The 20,445-nt window shown below is 37.5% G+C and overlaps 1 protein-coding gene across 2 annotated transcripts; it reads right to left on the bottom strand.

Moving 5' to 3' along the window:
• Positions 1 to 5,777: 5,777 nt before the first annotated feature.
• On the bottom strand, positions 5,778 to 20,409 carry RMI1 (RecQ mediated genome instability 1). 2 transcript variants are annotated; one of them, XM_068974423.1, is made up of 5 exons: positions 20,309 to 20,409; positions 14,974 to 15,034; positions 11,907 to 11,971; positions 8,365 to 8,460; positions 5,778 to 7,707 (listed from the first exon to the last, which is right to left on the bottom strand). In XM_068974423.1, exon 5 carries the CDS (start codon positions 7,669 to 7,671, stop codon positions 5,800 to 5,802), a length of 1,872 nt encoding a protein of 623 aa, XP_068830524.1. In that variant the 5' UTR covers positions 7,672 to 7,707; positions 8,365 to 8,460; positions 11,907 to 11,971; positions 14,974 to 15,034; positions 20,309 to 20,409; the 3' UTR covers positions 5,778 to 5,799. The 2 variants fall into 2 exon arrangements, with proteins under 2 accessions (XP_068830524.1, XP_068830523.1); XM_068974422.1 differs by lacking the exon at positions 20,309 to 20,409 and adding an exon at positions 20,201 to 20,228.
• Positions 20,410 to 20,445: the final 36 nt, after the last annotated feature.

Genomic DNA, 20,445 nt, shown 5'->3' with positions numbered 1-20,445 from the left:
AGTTTAGTCCTTTGGGTTTTTGTTTTTAACCCTCAAGATGTTATTTCCATTTCAAAATCACTATTCATTTAACCCATATATTTACCCTTTCAGCTGTTCATTCCTTTTTGCATCTCTAGGCTTCCATTTGGTTATCATTATCCTTCTGCTTAAAGAAATTTTTGTGTAGTTTGTTAGCGAAAAAATTATTTTTGTGTATGAAATTTTCTTAATTTTACCAGTTGCACCCTTACTGTTGAGGGCATTTTTGCCTTATATAGAACTCTAAGTTGGTACTTACTTTTTGTCACTTTGAAAATGCCATCCCATCTTCTGATTCCCAAATTTTTTAACTGAAGTAAAATTGGTATTGTTTCAGGTGCATAACATCATGATTCACACTGGGTGTTTTCTGGTGCTTTGAAATATGCCTTCTTTCACTGCTCTGGATTCTGGATTTTTTTTTTTTAGCTTTCAGTGGTATTGATATTTGCACAGGTATTACTCTGAATATATTTTGCTCGGGGTTTGTGGGACTTCAAGAATTTGCAGCTTGATTTCCCTAAATTTTAAAATTTCTTAAGCATTAACTCTAAGTATCCTCTATTTCCTCTTTTTCAGGGGGACTACAGTTACATTAATGTTAGCCCTTCTTGGTGTTGTATCACTTTTTGGTTCTTTTCCATCCTCTTGTCTCTATATACTCTGAATTTTTTCTTCTGATCAAATTTCACTGTGTCTTCAGCTGTGTTTCATCTGGTGCTAGGCTCATTCATTGACTTTTCAAAATTTCAGCTGTTATAGTCTTTTAGTTTTTTAAAACACCCAATCCCCTGTTGATATTTTCAATCTTTTCTCTTTTGTTTTCCTCTTGCACATATTAAGTCCATGGGTGTCTGAGCATTTCTTTTATTGCCTGCTAACTCCAGAATTGAGCAGATATACCCACCAGTCACAAGCAGTGGTGGCCTAGAGTAGCGATTAATACATATAAGATATACAGGATGCAGAGGCAAAGAACATATAATCTCTGAAAGCAGATTCACTCCTAAGAAGTTAAAGATGATCTGATTATACCCATTTTTCCACTTTCCATTTGCTTTTGCCAGGTTCCCACAGGGTCATTCTCTTATGTTAAATTCTCAGTTGGAGATTATCACACAGGTAACTTAAGTGTCCACTTAGTCTCATATAAGAACAGATCAGGTTTCCCTGGTAGCACAGTGGTAAAGAATCCGCCTGCCAACCAGTTGAACCTCAAGAAACACGGTTCAATCCCTGAATCTGGTTAGATCCCATAGGCCAGGAAGCAACTAAGCCTGTGAGCCACAACTACTGAGCCTATGCTCTCGAGCTGCAAATACTGAGCCCACGTGCTGCAACTACTAAAGCCAAGGCACCCTAGAGCCCATGCTCTGCAATAAGAGAAGCCACTGCAATGAAAAGCCTCCATACCTCAACTAGAGAATAGACCCTGCCCACCAGAACCAGAGAAAAGCCTGCACAGCAGATGCAGCACAGCCAAAAATAAATAACAACAATAAAGAACAGTCCTATAGCTAGATTCTCAGAGAAAACTGTTTTCCCGCCTCTATTAGAATCTAGGTGAAGTCAACCAAGTGTTTTCATAGTCTCCCTTTGCTACTGGACAGATTTTTCTAATTTATTCTGTCACTGATGATACCTGAGGAGTCATGCATACAGAGGTTTGGGGGGCTTTAAACACCATGCTATTGAACACATAGTGAGAAATCACTAAAAGGTATTAAGCAAGGGAACACAGATGACATGATTCATTTATAGTAAAAGTAATCATTTAGTGGAGTTACAAAAGTAATGAATTAGCCACACCCTCAAGCAGCTTATATTTCATTACAGTAATGGTTCTCAACCCAGGGCAATTTTGTCTCTCCAGGAATATTTTGCTAGTTATGGAAAGATCTTTGCTTGTCACAAGTGAAGGATTTTTTAAATTGGAGGATTCTTGTTTTACAATGTTGTGTTGGTTTCTGCCATACAACATAAATTAGCCATTTTGTTTTCAGTCGCTAAGTCTTGTCCAGCTCTTAAGACCTCATGGGCTGTAGCCTGCCAAGTTCCTTCTGTCCATGGGATTTCCCAGGCAATAATACTGGAGTGGGTTGCCATTTCCTTCTCCAGAGGATCTTCCCTACCCAGGGATAAATATACATATTTCCCCTCCCTCTCACCCTCTTCCATCCTACCCTTCTAGGTTGTCACAGAGCACCAGATTGAGCTCCCTTTGTCATACAGCAACTTTCCACTAGCTATTTTACATATGGTAAGGGATGTTTCAATGCTACTCTCTCAATTCATCCCACCCTCTTTCCCCTAGTGTCCACCAGTCTGTTCTGTCTCTCTATTCCTGCCCTGCAAATAGGTTCATCAGTACCATTTTTCTAAATTCCATGTGTATGTTTTCAGTTCAGCTCAGTTCAGTCGCTCAGTCATGTCCGACTCTTTGTAACCCTATGGACTGCAGCACGCCAGGCTTCCCTATCCATCACCAACTCCTGGACCCTACTCAAACTTAGTCCATCGCATCGGTGATGCCATCCAACCACCTCATCCTGTCGGCCCCTTCTCCTCTCGCCTTCAATCTTTCCCAGCTAAAAGGTCTTTTCCAATGAGTCAGTTCTTTGCATCAGGTGGCCAAAGTATTGGAGTTTCAGCTTCAGCATCAGTCCTTCCAGTGAATATTCAGGACTGATTTCCTTTAGGACAGACTGGTTGGATCTTCTTGCTGTCCAAGGGATTCTCAAGTCTTCTTCAACACCACAGTTCAAAGGCATCAATTCTTTGGTGCTCAGCTCTCTTTATAGTCCAACTCTCACATCCATACATGAGTACTGGAAAAACCATAGCTTTGACTAGACAGACCTTTGTTGGTAAAGTAATGTCTCTGCTTTTTAATACGCTGTCTTAGTTGGTCATAGATTTTCTTCCAAGGGGCAAGCATCTTTTAACTTCATGGCTGCAGTCACCATCTGCAGTGACTTTGGAACCCAAAAAAATAAAGTCTCTGTTTCCATTGTTTCCCCATCTAATTGCCATGAAGATAGGACCGGATGCCATCTTAGTTTTCTAATGTTGAGTTTTAAGCCAACTTTTTCACTCTCCAGTGTCAAGAGGGTCTTTAGTTCCTCCTCGCTTTCTGCCATAAAGGTGGTATCATCTGCATATCCGAAGTTATTGATATTTCTCCTGGCAATCTTGATTCCAGCTTGAACTTTATCCAGCCCAGCACTGTGCATTATGTACTCTGCATGTAAGTTAAATAAACAGGATGACAATATAAAGCCTTGATGTACTCCTTTCCCAATTTTGGAACCAGTCTGTTGTTCCATGTGCAGTTCCAATTGTTGCTTCTTGACCTGCATACATATTTCTCAAGAGGCAGGTCAGGTGGTCTGGTATTCCCATCTCTTTCAGAATTGTCCAGTTTGTTGCAATCCACATAGTCAAAGGCTTTGGCACAGTCAATAAAGCAAAAGTAGATGTTTTTCTGAATTCTCTTGCTTTTTCAGTGATCTAGCAGATGTTGGCAATTTGATCTCTGGTCCCTCTGTCTTTTCTATGTATGTTTTAATATATATTTTTCTTTCTGACTTACTTTACTCTGTATAACAGGATCTAGGTTCATCCACCTCAGTTCAGCTGACTCAAATTCATTCCTTTTTATGGCTAAATAATATTTCATTGTATATACATACCACAACTTCTTTATCCATTCATCTATAACTGGAAGGATTCTACATCACATGTAGAGGGCAGGATGTTGCTAAAGGGTCCCCATGACAGCTCTCTACAAAAGAATTATTCTGCCCAAAATGTAGCAGTAGAATACAGGAAGCAAATAAGTATAATAAAACATAAACAATAGTCTATACAATATACAAAGGGCATGAAAGTGGATAGGGAAATTCATGAAGCACTTCAATGGGCATCTAAAGCTTAAGTTGAGTGGAAATCTGGGAGGTAGGGTTATTACTATGAGCTTGAGTATGATAAATATGAAGTATATTCCCCACATTTGGGGAACAACTATGACTAAAATTTACTGGCAGACGAGGTAGGTAAAGAATAAGGAGGCAAGGCAAGGCTGAAAAGGAAGGCAAGGACCAGACTGCAAAAGGTCTTACATACTAGATGAACAGTTTGGAAAATGTTGATATTAGAGGGCAACAAATAGTAGTAAACAAGAAGTTTATTAATAAACAAGACTGGTCAGAAAGATCATTCAGGCAGAATTATGGTTAAAGGCTTAAGGACAAAACAAGGCACAGGCCAATTAGTAATCCTACTGGAATACTCCAGGCCAGTGAAGACTAGAGTCAGAAACAAAGGTCCAGTACAGAAGAAAGGATTAATATGGTAAAGTACTGTGTGTGTGCATGTTAAGAAGCTTTAGTCGTGTGTTTGCAACTTTGACTCTTAGCAACCATATGGACCAGGCTCCTTTGTTCATGGGATTCTCCAGCAAGAATACTGGAGTGGGTTGCCATACCCTCCTCCAGATCTTCCTGACCCAGGGATCAAACCCACACCTTTTATGTCTCCTGCATTGGCAGGTGGGCTCTTTAACCACTAGCGTCACCTGGGAAGACCATTAAGTACTATACCCAGTCTTCAGTAACTGAATATGAAGAGAAAATAAAATTTAATAACAGCTTTCAAGCACTACTCGCAGAGACAGAGTACAGGAGAACACTTAGAAGAAAGATAATGAAAGATAATGCCATCCATTTAAACCTCTTGTAGTAAATAAGCTATGCAAGGACATATAAGTGGTTATTATCAGAGGATATAGCAGCAAAATCTGGATTGTGCCTTTAACTTTGATAATCATCCTTCAACCAATAATGACAAAAGATTTTTAGAATATTTTCTGCTATATCCATATCATATTTTTATATATGTATTTATCTTCCTTCCAGATATTTCCTATTACATTACTTTTAAAATGCCATGTGTTCATTTTATTTAATGTTTTAAAATTCAAAATACTTTACATTTTAAAAAAAGAATAATAAAAATAACTTAACCTTTCAAGTGTGACTTTTTAAGAGCAAAATGGGAAAGTGGGAAACAGCCTCCCTTGAAAAAGAAATCAGCACTTCCAACAAAACTAAAGGAAGACTTACATGTAAAAATAATTCAGAAAGGAGAGAACAACTAAAGACATAGATATACATCTTATTTTAATCCCCCCAAAAGTTAACTGGATCTTCTTAATAGATTATCCTTGAAAATCAAGCTTTTAACTATTCAATATAATCTTTGAAATGGTATCTAGTTAAGGTAATAATTGCCTTAAATATACTAGACAAAATATTTACAATCAGCAAAATAAAAACCACCAAAACAATTAACATCTGAAAGTCTAACATTCTGTTCCAATGGATTTACATTTTTTCCTAAGAAAAATACTACATACAAATCTTTTGGGGTACAAATTAGAAGTACTCAACTACCTACTTATAATTGTTAACCTTCTGTCAACAGTATGACTCATCAGTAAACACCAATACAATACTTTACCGGTCACCTTATGTGAAGTAACAAGTGGAAAACAAAATTTCTCAACAACAGTGGGTCATCAAATTCATTCAGCCAACACTGACTATAAAAAAGTTTATTTAAAAAACTTAAACACACAATCATGATCAAGCATTTTAAAATTAAACTGAAATCAGTTATGAAACTTCCTTTTCAAAAAGTTGTGAAAGTAAAAGGACAAATTTAATTCTAAATATTTTCTTGCTTATTTGAATTGCTTTTTAATACTATTTCAGCAAATTATTTCTTTAATCTCCTCTTTAGGTTCTCAAGGTGGTCCATATTAACATCTTCTAATGCCAGTACCATTGCCTTAGACAAGGAGGGATTAAATGAAATAGTCATCAGACAGCACAAATCTATTAGATCTCTCTGACATTTCTGCAAACCTTCCAGGAACTTTTGGTATTTACAAGGATCCTTTTTCAACTGTTTCATTTCTGATACTGAAAACCCTATCAGACTAGTAAGTATTTCATCTACAAAGTCTACATCTAGATATGCAGTACCATCAGAAATTTTTGCTCTTACACTCCAAATGCCACCAGAACTTGAGAGATTTCCAGTTAAGGTTACAATAAATGCTTTGACTTTCACTGTTGTAACCTCCTTTGGTTTGCTGGCCATTAGAACAGACAAATAGATAAAGGGTGGAGAATACAAATCCATGGTGATAGAAAGTCCAGTGCTATTCTCTGACAATTGTAAAGAACAAGTCTGTAAATGGTGCTCATTTTCATTAGGAACATCTGAACTCCTTTTTGGTATATTACTGACCAGCTCTCCACTGAACATTTTATTATTTAAGGAATGTCCATCTGAACTGCTAATTTGTTTTATTTTATGTGTCTCTGAGCTCTTACCTTTATTTGTAAAATCATGGGGTAGGGGTACATTATGATTAACTGAAAGACTACTACTGTTTTGGTCTCTAGTAGATGGACAACTAAGAGATTTGTCTTCACTAGTCATTTGCTCAGATAAATTTTTTTCACTCCAATTATTGTTTCCATTTTTGCAAATAAAAGAAAAACTATTTAGAGTATTAGATCTATGTGAAAACTTCTCTATACTTTCATCTGTAGCTCTGTTCAAAGTCAATAGTTGTAATTCTTTGGTCTCCATTTCTTCTTTCTGGACAGCTTCTTCTAAAAGCAAGGCCTCCTCCAATGAAAAGTCATCTAATTCCTCATCAGTAAAAAGCATAGATTGGTTTCGTGGTTTCTCCTTTGGCCTTGGAGAAATAAGTTCTGGTTCAAAATCTGACTGTCTGATGGGAACACTATTTGAGGAATTACCTATGAAACAACTTCTTTCCAAAGGGGTATTACTACTTGCTGCAAGCTCATCATTTTCCTCAAGACTTGCCAAGAGTTCTTCATCAGAAGGCCCCAATGCAGGATCTAGAACATCTGTAATTCTGGGGATGCTTTGGTTAGAATTATTTGGTATGACTGAAACTATAGGATCAGGTTCCCCAATTAATCTTGCAAGAACTTTTTCTTGGGCATATTCCTCTAAAAGAGCATCGACTTCTCCTCCCAACACTTTCACATTTTCTGGTTTCAACAAGAGAACACCAAGACGGAAAGAAATATTTCCATAAATCAAAATTTTTGTACCTGGAGGAAGATCACTATGCAGAGCTGGAATAGACTGATATTCCATTCCTTGTATTTGTATAATTCCATCAGTTAGCTGTAGCATCAACATTCGTGAAGGCTTTGCTTCCCAAGGTTTTGAGGTTACTTGTGTTTCAGCTGTAATTAGGTCATTAGTTGTATTCTTTCCTCTCAACTTTTGTATCTGGGCATATGCAGGCTGACTTACATCAACCAATGAATTAATCTGCAGAGCAAAAAATCCGTTCAGTTCTCCTTTTGGAGTTTCTAAAATGCCACTAGGTAAAAGACGATGCTCCAAATCTCTCAGATCGGTAAGGAGCCACTGCTCAAACACTTGTTTATTCATTTGTGCCTGACTCAAATTAACATTATCATTTTCTTCTTGGATCCAGTTAATACAAGCTTCTAGCCACGTTAAAGGCACTTTAACATGCCATGTAGCTGAAAGCCAGGTTTCAACTCTTAATGCAATACTAGTTACACTCATTTCTTTCACGTAAAGGAAATATTAGGCATCTATTACCTGAAAACAAACAAAAACATTATGGTAATTCAGTATATCTAAATAGTTTCTATAATTCTCTACAATGCACAAACAAGAGTAGCCAAACCTTTAGACTTTCTCTCCAGCATGTCTGTAATTCTTTGACTTTCTACATAGCAAAACTTCAAATGCCACAAGTAATCAGATGGTATAATGAGAAAAGCAAAAAATGTGAGACAGATATATAAAGGTTTGAAGGCTAGCTCTGTCAAATTATAAGCTCTACAGCCTAGCATAAATTTCTTAACTTCTTCTAACCTAGTTTTTTCATCTATAAAATGTCAATACCACCTCCTACCTAATGGGGTTGTTATGAGGATTACATGATTAACATTTGTAAAGCACAATGTTAGACCTACCCAATACATACAATGTTAGTAGTTATTATATTAATGTAATAATCAGGTAAAATTATAACAACTAACAGATTCTTAGCTGATGTAAACCATCTTATTTATCTAAATGATTCTGAACAGTCGTATCATGTAAATATACTTCTGATTTTCTCAGTATGATTAAAAAAAAAGTAGCAAAACACTAAAAAGACTAAGCTTTCCTCATAAATTAAATTTTTTCCTTCAACAGAGGAAGACTTTGAATTTATAAAAGTTTTAATATGCCCATAAGAAAACTTACCATTTGGAACAGGAGCACAGGATTTGATGACAGGATTTAGAACTGGTTGTTCAGTGGAGTACTTGTAACCTCTGTTGCTCAGAAATGGCCTGAGAGCTAAGACAAAAAACAGTAAGGGTTATAAAATGAAGCCACAGAAACAATCACTGGACTATTTTCATAAGTGCAAGAGTTTGACGGTATAGTTTTGAAGGTTCCTATTATCAATCACGGTAGAGTGGAGGTAGTACACAATAAAAACATGAGGTTTGGAATGAAATAAACAAAAGCAAGTGACCATAAGAAACTTAGACACTCTACCTTAGCTTGCTTCTTTGCCTATATACTTACTTCAGAGGGCTACTGTGAAAATTAAAGGATAGGAGATGATGTCGGAGGTTCACAAGCAACCTAAGGCGAAACCAGGCCAAAGCAGCTGAAATTGAAACTGACCACCTACAGAGGGAGAAGGCCTCAAAGTCAAAGAAGCCAGAGCTCTGGATGCCATGGCAGCCACAGCAGTGAGGTCGAAAAGGAGACCCAGGGATGACTATCCTTCAGGTTTACTTCTGGCAAAACAGGGATGAAGTCCTAGATAACCTCTCGGCCTTTGTCTGCAACATCTGCCAGATCCATAAAACTACCGCATCAGTGAACCAGGGAAGAAGTCCTGTCCCATGGACTAGTTCAAGATATATTCTTGTGAAAAGGCATTAAATTATTTCTGTACATTATATAGTAGGTCCTCTCATTTTTAGAAAATAGTAAATCTAGCTTCCTTGTAAAAACTTAGAGCTTATCCAAATGTTTCTTTTTTTAACTTTGCCACCTCTTAGAAATTTAATAGGCATATATTGTCTGGTTTCCTACATCTTTTAGCTCAAGTGACAATTTTTTTCCCCTAAAGCTTTCTGAAGGTCAGGGGCTTTATCTATGAAAAAAATAGTAAGTAGTTATTTGTAACCTGTACTAAGCAGCATCTAGACTTAAAACAGTCTTTTCTGGCTAAAAATACAATGAATGCTAGTGAAATTGTTTGGGCTACTTTTAGCATTTTTTAATCAAAATTACTAGATGACAGAATTCAAGAATTTGTTAACATGTTATTATTTGATATACAGATAGTCATTTAAAAGTAAAAACCCTTTATTGTGTTAAAAAAAATGAAATAAAAAAAGGAGACTAATATATAATCCAGAGGTTCAGTGTACAAGTCTGGTGCCAAATTTATTTACAAGCTCTGTGACCCTAAATAAGTAGTCAGATTACTAATTCAACAAATGGTTAAAATTTAAAGGAAGAGTTACGGTTATTATGAGAAATACAAGAATAACATTTTAGGAGGCAGAATTAACACCAAACTGATGAATCTTTACTTTGAAGAAAATAATTAAGAGTACAGATACATTTTAAATCATATATGAAAAACAATGTGAAAATAGGTAGAGGTAGGAGAGGTCCATGCCCATTCTGATAAAAATAAACCATGTAGAGTCAAATCAGCATGTCTCTTTAACAAACAAACCAACAATCTCTACACGAGCCCTCTGATTTATCAAATGGAAATATTCTCTAACTTGTTGCTAAGAAAAACAAAACACAGTATGCTAACTTTTGTGTACAAGAGAACAGACAATAAGCATATTCTTCTTGACTTTGTACATATAGGATCTCTATCTAGAAGGATATACAAGAAACAAGTTAAAACTTTAAATACATAGCTACACTCAATAACAAAGAGTAAAATCTTGTGGGCCAGGAACTCAGGAAGATGCCCTGAAGAAGGGATAGGCTACCCACTCCAGTATTCTTGGGCTTCCCTGGTGGCTCAGCTAGTAAAGAATCCACCTGCAATGCAGTAAACTTGGGTTTGATCCCTGGGTTCAGAAGATTCCCTGGAGAAGGGAAGAGCTACCCACTCCAGTATTTTAGCCTGGAGAATTCAATGGACTGTACAGTACACGGGGTTACAGAGAGTTGGACACGACTGAGAAACTTTCACTTTAGAGTTTTAAGTGGGCACTAAAGCCACCAGGAAAAGGGGACTTGCAGGCTAAAGCTCCAAGGCTCTAAGGCCCCAGTATGCCAATTATAGGGCACAACCGACTACTTGCTAGAATTGTGCCAAAAAATGTTCTACTCAGCACCTACCTATGGCCTATGGAGAGAACAGAGATAATCTAAGAATAGATATATAGAGTATACAACTTGTATAGAATACAGCATGGTCCAGAACCAGGCTATTCACTTAAGTAAATACCCAGATGTCTAAGGACACAGCTGATCTAGACCCATGCCAGTCAGAGGGCAGGTTGAAGTAACTCCAAAAACACACCAAAGGGAAAAACACACATGGGAAAAACCTCTATCCAACATGAGCTCTCAAGCCAAAACTACATTTGAGGAAAATTACCACCATGAACCACATCAGCACACACAGCCAAGAGGAGAATTTGTACCTGAAGAAGTTTGTTTTTAAATGAAGAATCTTATTTGTTTAAAAAATTAGAATAAAGTAACTATGAAAGAATACAAAAAACTTCAAAAAAAACTATTATTAATATCCTCAGAGAGGTAGGGATATCTCCATACACAAAAACATGAACACTACCAGTACATCATACATATACAAAAATTAACTCTAAGTGAGCCACAGATATATATGTGAAAACTATAAAAGGTAGGAGAAAAAAAAAACCTCATATATAACAGAGAACAGGTTGACAGCTGCCAGAGGTCAGGGGTGGGCGAAACAGATGAAAGGGGTCACAAGGCACAAACTTCCAGTTATAAAATCAGTTAAGTCATAGAAACGCAATGTATAGTATGGTCACTGTAGTTAAAATACTATATTGCATACTTAAAAGTTGCTAAGAGAGTAGATCTTAACAGTTCTCATCATAAGAAATATAAAATTTTGTAACTAAGTGTGATGGATATCAGCTGGGCTTAATTGTGGTGAGTTCTGCAATAATAGGGATTCCCTAGTGGCTCAGCTGGTAAAGAGTCTGCCTGCAATGAGGGAGACCCAGGTTCGATTCCTGGGTCGGGAAGATCCCCTGGAGAAGGAAATGGCAACTCACTCCAGTACTCCTGCCTGGAAAATCCCACGGATGGAGGAGCCTCGTGGGCTACAGTCCATGGGGTTGCAAAGAGTCAGACATGACTGAGCAACTTCACTTTCTGCAATAATACAAATCATTATGTTGTACAACTGAAATGAAAATGTTGTATGTCAATTATATTTGATTTTTTTAAGGGGAATGAAAGTTAGGAGAACAATCTTTGTGATCTTAGTTTCTTAAAAGTTTCCTCAGATACAACACTAGAAACATACATAATTCATAAAAGAAAGAAACTAATAAACTGAGCTTCACCAAAATTTTAAAATTCTGCTCTATGAAGGACACTGCTAAAAGTACAAAGACAAGCCAAACAAACAAAAAAGACAAGCCACAGACTGGGAGAAATACATAACTGACAAAAGACATATTTAGACTACAAAAAGAATTTTAAAATTCAATAGGGGGACTTCCCTGGCAGTCCAGTGGTTAATACTTCACCTTCCAATGCAGAGGGTGTGCCTTTGACCCCCGGTGGAGGAGCTAAGATCTCACATGACTCACAGCTGAAAAAAACAAAACATAAAACAAAAGCAATATGCAACAAATTCAAAAAATCTGAATTAAAAATTGTCCACACCAAAAAAAGAAAAAAATCTTTTAAAAAATTCAAACTAATTTTAAAAGGAGCAAAAGAAATGGATAGACATTTCACCAAAAGATATGCAAAATGACAAGATATTAGGGAAATGTAAAATTAAAATCATAGCTAAAATTAAAAAAAAAACTGATAATTCCAAGTACTGGAATTCTCATACATTGCTGGTTGGAAAGCAAAATAGCACAGCACTTTAAAAAACAGTTTAGCAGTTTATTAGGAAGAAAAACAGTTTAGCATTTTCTTACAAAGTTAAATATACACTCACCATGCAACCCAGCATTCATAGGTATTTACTGAAGAGAAGTGAAAACTTACACTCATTAAAAATCTGTATGTGAACATTTACAGCAGCTTGTTTCATAATCACCAAAAATCAGAAACAACCCACATGTCCTTCATGAAAGGACAAATTATAGTACATTATTACAATGAAATATTATTCAGTGTTAAAAAAGAATACACTACTAACAGATGCAATAACAAAGATGAATACTGCTACATATACTCTCCCTCAGAAAATTCATATGTTGAAATCCTAATACCCAGTGTGATGGTATTGGGAGGTGGGGCCTCTGTGAAGTGCTTAGATTATGAGAATGAACCCCTCATGGAAATTCCCTGATGGCCCAGTGGTTCAGACTCCCCACTTCCACTGAAGGGGGCTTAGATCTGTGGTTGGGTACTAAGATCCTGCATGCCACACAGTGTGACCAAAATAAAGTCAGAATTTTGAAAAGATATTAATTTAAAAAAGAGAACTTACAACCCAATAACAAAAGAAATAAACAACAGAGATGCTTCCACACAGCTACCTGTCCCTTTTGCCACAAGAGGTTACTATAAAAAGACTGTCATCCAAGAACCAGGAAACATGTCCCTATCAGACACCCACAAAATCTGCCATCACCTTGACAATGGACTTTTCAGTTTTCAAATAAATTTCTGTCATTTATGAACCACCCAGTTTATGATATTTTTTCATAGTAGCCCAAATAGACTGAAACAAATAGCAAATGCAGCATGCTAGGTAAAAGTTAGACAAAGACTGTATAATTCCAGTTACAGGGCATTACAGAAAAGGTATCATCAACTTCACAGACATGAACTTGAGCAAACTCCAGGAGACAGTAGAGGACAGGAAGGCCTTGCATGCTGCAGTCCATGGGGTTGCAAAGAATCAGATACAACTTAGCAACTGAACAACAACAATGGAAAAGGCAGCACCACAGTAACATGTGACAGCAATGGTCATGTGACTAATGTTTGTCAAAGCTCACGGAACTATGAATCAAAAAGAACATAAATTTCACTGAATGTAAATTATATCCTTAATAAAAATACTGAAGACAAACACCAAAATGATAGAAATATAACAACTGATTTTCAAATCTGCTGAGAAAAACACAGAATAAAGAAAACAATAGAAAAGAAGGTACAAAGGGCACGGGGCTGTGAAAGTGCTGCACTCAATGTGCCAGCAAATTTGGAAAACTCAGCAGTGGCCACAAGACTGGAAAAGATCAGTTTTCATTCCAATCCCAAAGAAAGGCAATGTAAAAGAATGCTCAAACTACCGCACAATTGCACTCATCTCAATGCTAGCAAAGTAATGCTCAACATTCTCCAAGCCAGGCTTCAACAGTACGTGAACCGTGAGCTTCCAGATGTTCAAGCTGGATTTAGAAAAGGCAGAGGAACCAGAGATCAAATTGCCAACATCCATTGGATCATCAAAACAGCAAGGGAGTTTCAGAAAAGCATCTACTTCTGCTTTATTGACTATGCCAAGGTCTTTGACTGTGTGGATCACAACAAAACTATGGAAAATTCTTTAAGAGATGGGAATAGCAGACCAACTGATCTGCCTCCTGAGAAATCTGTATGCAGGTCAAGAAGCAACAGTTACAACTGCACATGGAACAAGACTGGTTCCAAACTGGGAAAGGAGTACGTCAAGGCTATATATTGTCATCATGCTTGTTTAACTTATATACAGAGTACATCATGAGAAACGCTGGACTGGATGAAGCACACGCTGGAATCAAGACTGCCAGGAGAAATATCAATAACCTCAGATATGCAGATGACACCACCCTTATGGCAGAAAGCGAAGAATTAGAGCCTGTTGATGAAAGTGAAAGAGCGGGCTTAAAACTCAACATTCAGAAAACTAAGATTATGTAATCTCATCCCATCACATCATGGCAAACAGAGGGGAAACAGTGAAAACAGTGACAGACTTTATGTCTGGGGGCTCCAAAATCACTGCAGATGGTGACTGCAGCCATGAAATTAAAAGATGCTTGCTCCTTGGAAGAAAAGCCATCACCAACCTAGACAGCATATTAAAAAGCAGAGACATTATTTTGCCAACAAAGGTCTGTCTAGTCAAAGCTATGGTTTTTCCAGTACTCATGTATGGATGTGAGAGTTGGACTATAAAGAAAGTTGAGCACCAAAGAATGATGCTTTTGAACTGTGGTGTTGGAGAAGACTCTTGAGAGTCCCTTGGACTGCAAGGAGATCCAACCAGTCCATCCTAAAGGAAATCAGTCCTGAATATTCATTGGAAGGACTGATGCTGAAGCTGAAACTCCAATACTTTGGACACCTGCTACAAAGAACTGACTCATCTGAAAAGACTCTGATGCTAGAAAGATTGAAGGCAGGAGAAGGGGTTGACAGAGGATGAGATGGTTGGATGGCATCACCAACTCAATGGACATGAGTCTGAGTAAGCTCCGGGAGCTGGTGATGGACATGGAGGCCTGGTGTGCTGCAGTCCATGGAGTTGCAAAGAGTTGCACACAACTGAGCAACTGAACTGAACTGATAAACAGAAATAAACAAGATGGTAAAAATAAGTCTAAATATATCAGCAATCATAATGAACAGAGATTAACTCACCTCTTAAAAGATACTCCCAAACTGAATAAACCAAGTTCAGCTGTATGCTTAAAAGATGGACCTAAAACAAAATACCATCAACATATGAAATTAATTAAAATAAGACATGTTAAAATCTCCAAGCATGATTTTATGAGGCCATAGTTGAGTGACATCTTATCTTCAAGACACAGATCTGTACTGTATAGATCTATTTTTATCTGTTGACATTATTAACCTCAAAAATTAAGCTACATCCAAGGCTCTCAGGTGTATTCATTCAGTAAGTTACTTTATTTTCTTCACTAAAATTTAACCACCACAACACTGGCAAATGGGCCTAGCATAATTGCCAGGGGTGTTGTAATGAGATGATAGTCATTAAGTAAACTGAAATCAAGACAAAGTGTACTTTCAGTAGTTAGAATTATTTAAATGAATTAGCAAGTATAAATGCCGCATCAATTAAGTTGTTTGCAGAATGTTTTGTACTATGAATTACTCAGGATGTACAGTATAGTATATACCCATATACACCCCTAAGTTATTACATGCAGACACTTAACACAAATGCCATTTTCTACCTGAATCTGTTAAATAGTAGGAGTTAATACTGTTAATACTTCTAGGAGGAGGAAGAAACCAATAAAAAAGGAAGACTGACTGTGAATTGAAAAGGTCAAGGCTGGATAGAAAATGAAATGAAAGATGAATTTCAGTGGTGTCAATTCTTTATAGCAGCAATATAGCTGATAAACAGAGAACTCAAGAAAAGGGTGAGTAAAAATTAAAACCTCTTATTTGTAACATTTTAAACTTTTTCAAAATATATTATTTTACATCTGTAATATTACCTAAACCTCAAAATAGTCATTTATTATAGAAAAGGTAGGTACTGTCTTCTATTTGGGTGAGAATGAAACAGGCATGAAGATTAAAGACATAAAGATCATACACAATAGCAGGTTCTGAACTAGATTTTGCTAATCTCCATTCCTATACCTTTTTCTAGATACTGTTTGACTTAAGTGAAAAGAGAAAGTCAAGTCAGTCTCTCATTTACATATACCCACTTGCATACAAAACACATTCATAAAAGGCTAGTTTATAACAACACTACAGTATTAACAATCAAGACTTTTCTCTGATCTCATATAAATGACAATCTCACTCAGTACATTCTAATTTACAAAGTCAAATGAAAGAAACACATCACCTACTGCATCTATCTTTGTAACAGTGTTATCACTAAGTATTACTTTTCCTTTTGCTATAACTACTAAAGTACCACAGTTTTAAATTTTTTTAAATATCACAAACTGATATTTTAAAACTTATGTATTATTTTTTTAATTTTGTACTTATTTCAAACATGCATTTCCTTGTTTGTGTTGTTGAACACAGCAAGTGACAAAAATCTTTCCAGACAGTAGTCTGGACAAATTCCTAATTAATAATTTTCTTAAAATAGTACCCTTCGGATTTGGATCTCCACTTCCAGAGATGTACTATAACTTTATAATAATGTTACTGTAACTAAATGCACATTTGCATAGAATATGCATAGAATTCTTCATTTAACAGCAAAGAAAGGTGGAGGGCATATTGATATACAACATAATTTAGTGCCTACAAATGCATGTTAAAACAATTTTATAAAAAGATGTTTCTAACATAAAAATTTTTTTTTCCTACAGGTAAAAAAGAAAAGCTTATTAAATTATTAAAAGCTTATTAAATTGCTAAATGGAAAAAGTATTATCACGTGAAATTATAAAGTTTAGACTGGGTTTCAATAACTGAGCTCCTTAATAATTTAGTAAATTGTATTACTTGCATCTATTCCTTCAAGAGAATTTCTAAGGTTTTTGTTCCTCCTTTTCTTGAGAAACTGAGTAACCATGGTCACTGCAGGTAAGCAACTCAGAGGGGAGGTATCAGCTGCAGCTGCTCCTGCTGCTAAGTTGCTTCAATCGTGTCCGACTCTGTGCAACCCCATAGACGGCAGCCCACCAGGCTCCCCTGTCCCTGGGATTCTCCAGGCAAGAACACTGGAGTGGGTTGCCATTTCCTTTTACAATGTACGAAAGTGAAGTCGCTCAGTTGTCTCCGACTCTTGCCACCCCGTGGACTGCAGCCTACCAGGCTCCTCTGTCCGTGGGATTTTCCAGGCAAGAGTACTGGAGTGGGTTGCCATTGCCTTCTCCAGGTGTCAAGCTAGAGCACCACAACTTCCCAGCCCTTGATCCTCAAGAACATCACTGTCCATGAAAAAAATATTAAAAAAGTATACGTTGTTGAAATTGTACAGTAAGAAATGTTCACACCACATGATCTACTTTTTTTATTTTCAAAACTTAATCTTAAGAAAACAATCAGAAATAAGGACAAAGATTTATGTGCCAGAGTGTTTATCATGAAGCTTTTACAGTGTGGAAAAAAACAAACTAAATGTTCAACAACAGTAAAATAAATAAATACATAATCACACTGGATCCAGGAAATAGTTTTTTAAAGAAATATTTTTAAGGACTATTTAATTACATGAAAATTATTTTATTTGGTTAGGAAAAAAGACCATATGTAAAACTACATTAATCTCCACTACTTTTATAATCATGAAAACACTGTTTTTTAAAAAATTGAGTTATATCTTGCTCCTGCTTAACTTGGCTAACACAGCAATCTACATTCTAGATCTTGACTGCAGGAACCAATCAGAAAAGAACAGAGTAGGAAAATTCTACATCAGTCATCACTACTAAGATTTACACAACTGGAGAATCCCAGGGACAGGGGAGCCTGGCGGGCTGCCATCTGTGGGGTCGCAGAGTCGGACACGACTTAAGCGACTTAGCAGCAGCAGCAGCAGCAGCATCTGTAAGTTAATTTTCAGTCAGCCTCACATATTCCAATTTTTTAACAAATAGAAGAAGAGGCAGAAGTACCATCCTTTTAGACATGGTATGTGGCATTCAATCAATAGTTAAGACTTAAAAGCACTAACAAATATTTAAGTTATAACCGTTTCATGTTTCCACTGCCTTCACTTTATACACATAAATCTGTTTTTAACTCTTGGGGATAACACTAAAGGTAACCCAAGAATTCTGAGAAGACACTTTCTGAAAATTAAGGGGAAATTTTTATTTAATGGCTGAAATCAGAAAGAAGTAATTAGTGGAGCTGCTTGCAGATCCTCCATAACCTAATGCAAGAGAAAGGCAGAAAACAGGTATAGGAGTCTGATTCCCATCTCTGCTTTGTGACCTTAGACTTGTTCCTTAACTTCTCTTTGTCTCATCCACAATTTACGCACAGGACTGTAATAAGCATTAAATGGCCAGCACAAAGTCTGGCACAAACTAAAAAAATAATAGTTACAAAATTTTAAATAATCATCCAGCTGACTAGAGTACAATCTCAATTAGATTAGTTTATCTTACGTAAATTCCACAGCTAAGTAATACCAGCCTTAAAATCATCAGGAGTCCAAATAATCACACAATTAATTACACAAGAGCCAGAATATGTCAATCAAGTTGGTAAGTCCTTGAATAAGCAGATATAACACAGCTTGGCTGAAAACAACACAGGATGAAAGAAAGGTTGGCGAAAAGACAGACCTTCCTCAAACTGGCAAGTCTCTGAATGAAGCAGGTATAAAATTGTTTGAAAAGACGATGGAAAAAACAGACTTTCTTGTTATTTAAAAAGTAAACCTAAACAGCAAATTTTAAAAGGTAAAGGAAGAAAACAATTAGAAAAAGAAAAAAAAATCTAGAAAAGGGGAATAAGAGCTTTCAGTTTTGAGGGTCCAGTCAGAAGACAGTGAAACTGGGAAGTTCTTAGAGCTGCTTACTTTGCGTTCCTGCTCACCAGTCATCACTGTTTATCAAGGCAGAATATGGTGGTTTCAACCGAAATACTAGTTTGAAAGAAAGCACCCTTAGTACATTATCCTATATGTGCCTATTTGTGTTAGTGAAGTGTCCCTGGTTTTGAAAGACAGATTCAATTAAATGTTGCAAATTCTGACTGGTAGATTAAATCTCTATAATCCAAACATCCCCAGCCCCTTCATACACTCAATCAACTTTTCTTGAACATTAAATAAAAATTTGAACTATGTATCATAAAACCAAACGAACATTGAGTTTTACTTCCCAACAAGACTATAATATTCTTCACGATGGGGGCCATTAAAAAACAACTCAAAGAGCCTTTTATAAAGCCCACAATCCCAGACACTATGCTCCAACAGTACTTAACTACCATTCCCGCCAGTAAATATCTGGTGCTTCATGAAGTCCTCAGTTTCCCCTAGAAAGAGTTTTCTTCCTAATTAAGCAAGTAAAATAGATGGTCAAAATCAGAGACACTTTTGAAAGATGCTGGTTACATCTAATTTGCAAAGTATTCAAGAGGGAAATCAAATTACAATGGAATGAATCAGCACAAATTCATCATTACCCCCAAAAATGTGTATTCTAACGGTAGATTTAGCTTCATGTGTAACTTATAACATTTTCACTTTTCAACACAAGTTTGGGGTTGTGGGTGAGAGCTGGAGGGTTGAGTCGGGATGCGGAGACTGGGTACTGCTACTGGTAATTTCCGCGGTTTGTCACCGATTCTGGACCTAAGGGCCTTAACAAAAAAAAATCATCAAAGCCTGACACAAAGGCCTTAGAAGTAGCTGAACACAAACTAAGTATAACCTGAACATTCTAGGACGATAACATATCTATATGAGGGCGAGAGGTTTAGTCTAAGTCACTGCCGACACACCGTGGGTGATTTAAGGTAAGTGAACGGAAAGCGGATGTCTACAACTCATTTTGCGATTTGCATACATTGTAGGAGATGAAAGCAGCACTTTCAGAAATTTTTCACACGTAACTACAGCAACGACACTATAAAATACTCTTATCACAGGCCCCATTAATAAATAAAAGAAAGGAAAAAAAAGTTTCATCAGAAACGCAGAGCCCAGTAAAGACCCTGGGAGCGCAGGCTCCCGGCCGGAAGCAAAGGGGGCGAATAGTGCAGGACTCCAAGGCTCGACAGCCAGAGCCCGGCGGGACTGCCAGCGTTTCTCGGAATCCCGCCCGAGCCTCCAGCCGACCGCGGACCGCAACCTGCCGGCTGCGCCCCCTGCCCGGGCCACGCCTGAAGGGCGCTGCGGCCCGTTACACACAGCGGGTTAGCGCGGCGTGGGCCGGGCCGGCAAGCTGGCTGCACTTACCAGCGCGCAGCTCGCCCTGCAGCCTGGGCGGGAGGGGAGTACCGGGGAGGGAAGAAGAAGCGAATGTGGGCTGTGGAAACGGGGGCATTCGTCTGGCCCTACACCGACCTGGGCGTCCCGCCTTCCCCTCGCACAACAGCAGTTCCCGGGCACGCGACCGTGAGACTAGGAACCGCCACAGCGCGCGCCCTAATCCTTTTTCGCTGCTTCCCGCCCGATTTGCCGCGCGCTCACGCCCCTCCTCC

Source organism: Capricornis sumatraensis, chromosome 6, assembly GCF_032405125.1.
Source record: "Capricornis sumatraensis isolate serow.1 chromosome 6, serow.2, whole genome shotgun sequence".
Classification (NCBI taxonomy): domain Eukaryota; kingdom Metazoa; phylum Chordata; class Mammalia; order Artiodactyla; family Bovidae; genus Capricornis; species Capricornis sumatraensis.
This window is presented reverse-complemented; position numbering and strand designations above follow the sequence as displayed.

Bases quoted from the DNA above. Each gene is read 5' to 3' on its own strand.
- RMI1 (XM_068974423.1), bottom strand. From the start codon at position 7,671: ATGAGTGTAACTAGTATTGCATTAAGAGTTGAAACCTGGCTTTCAGCT.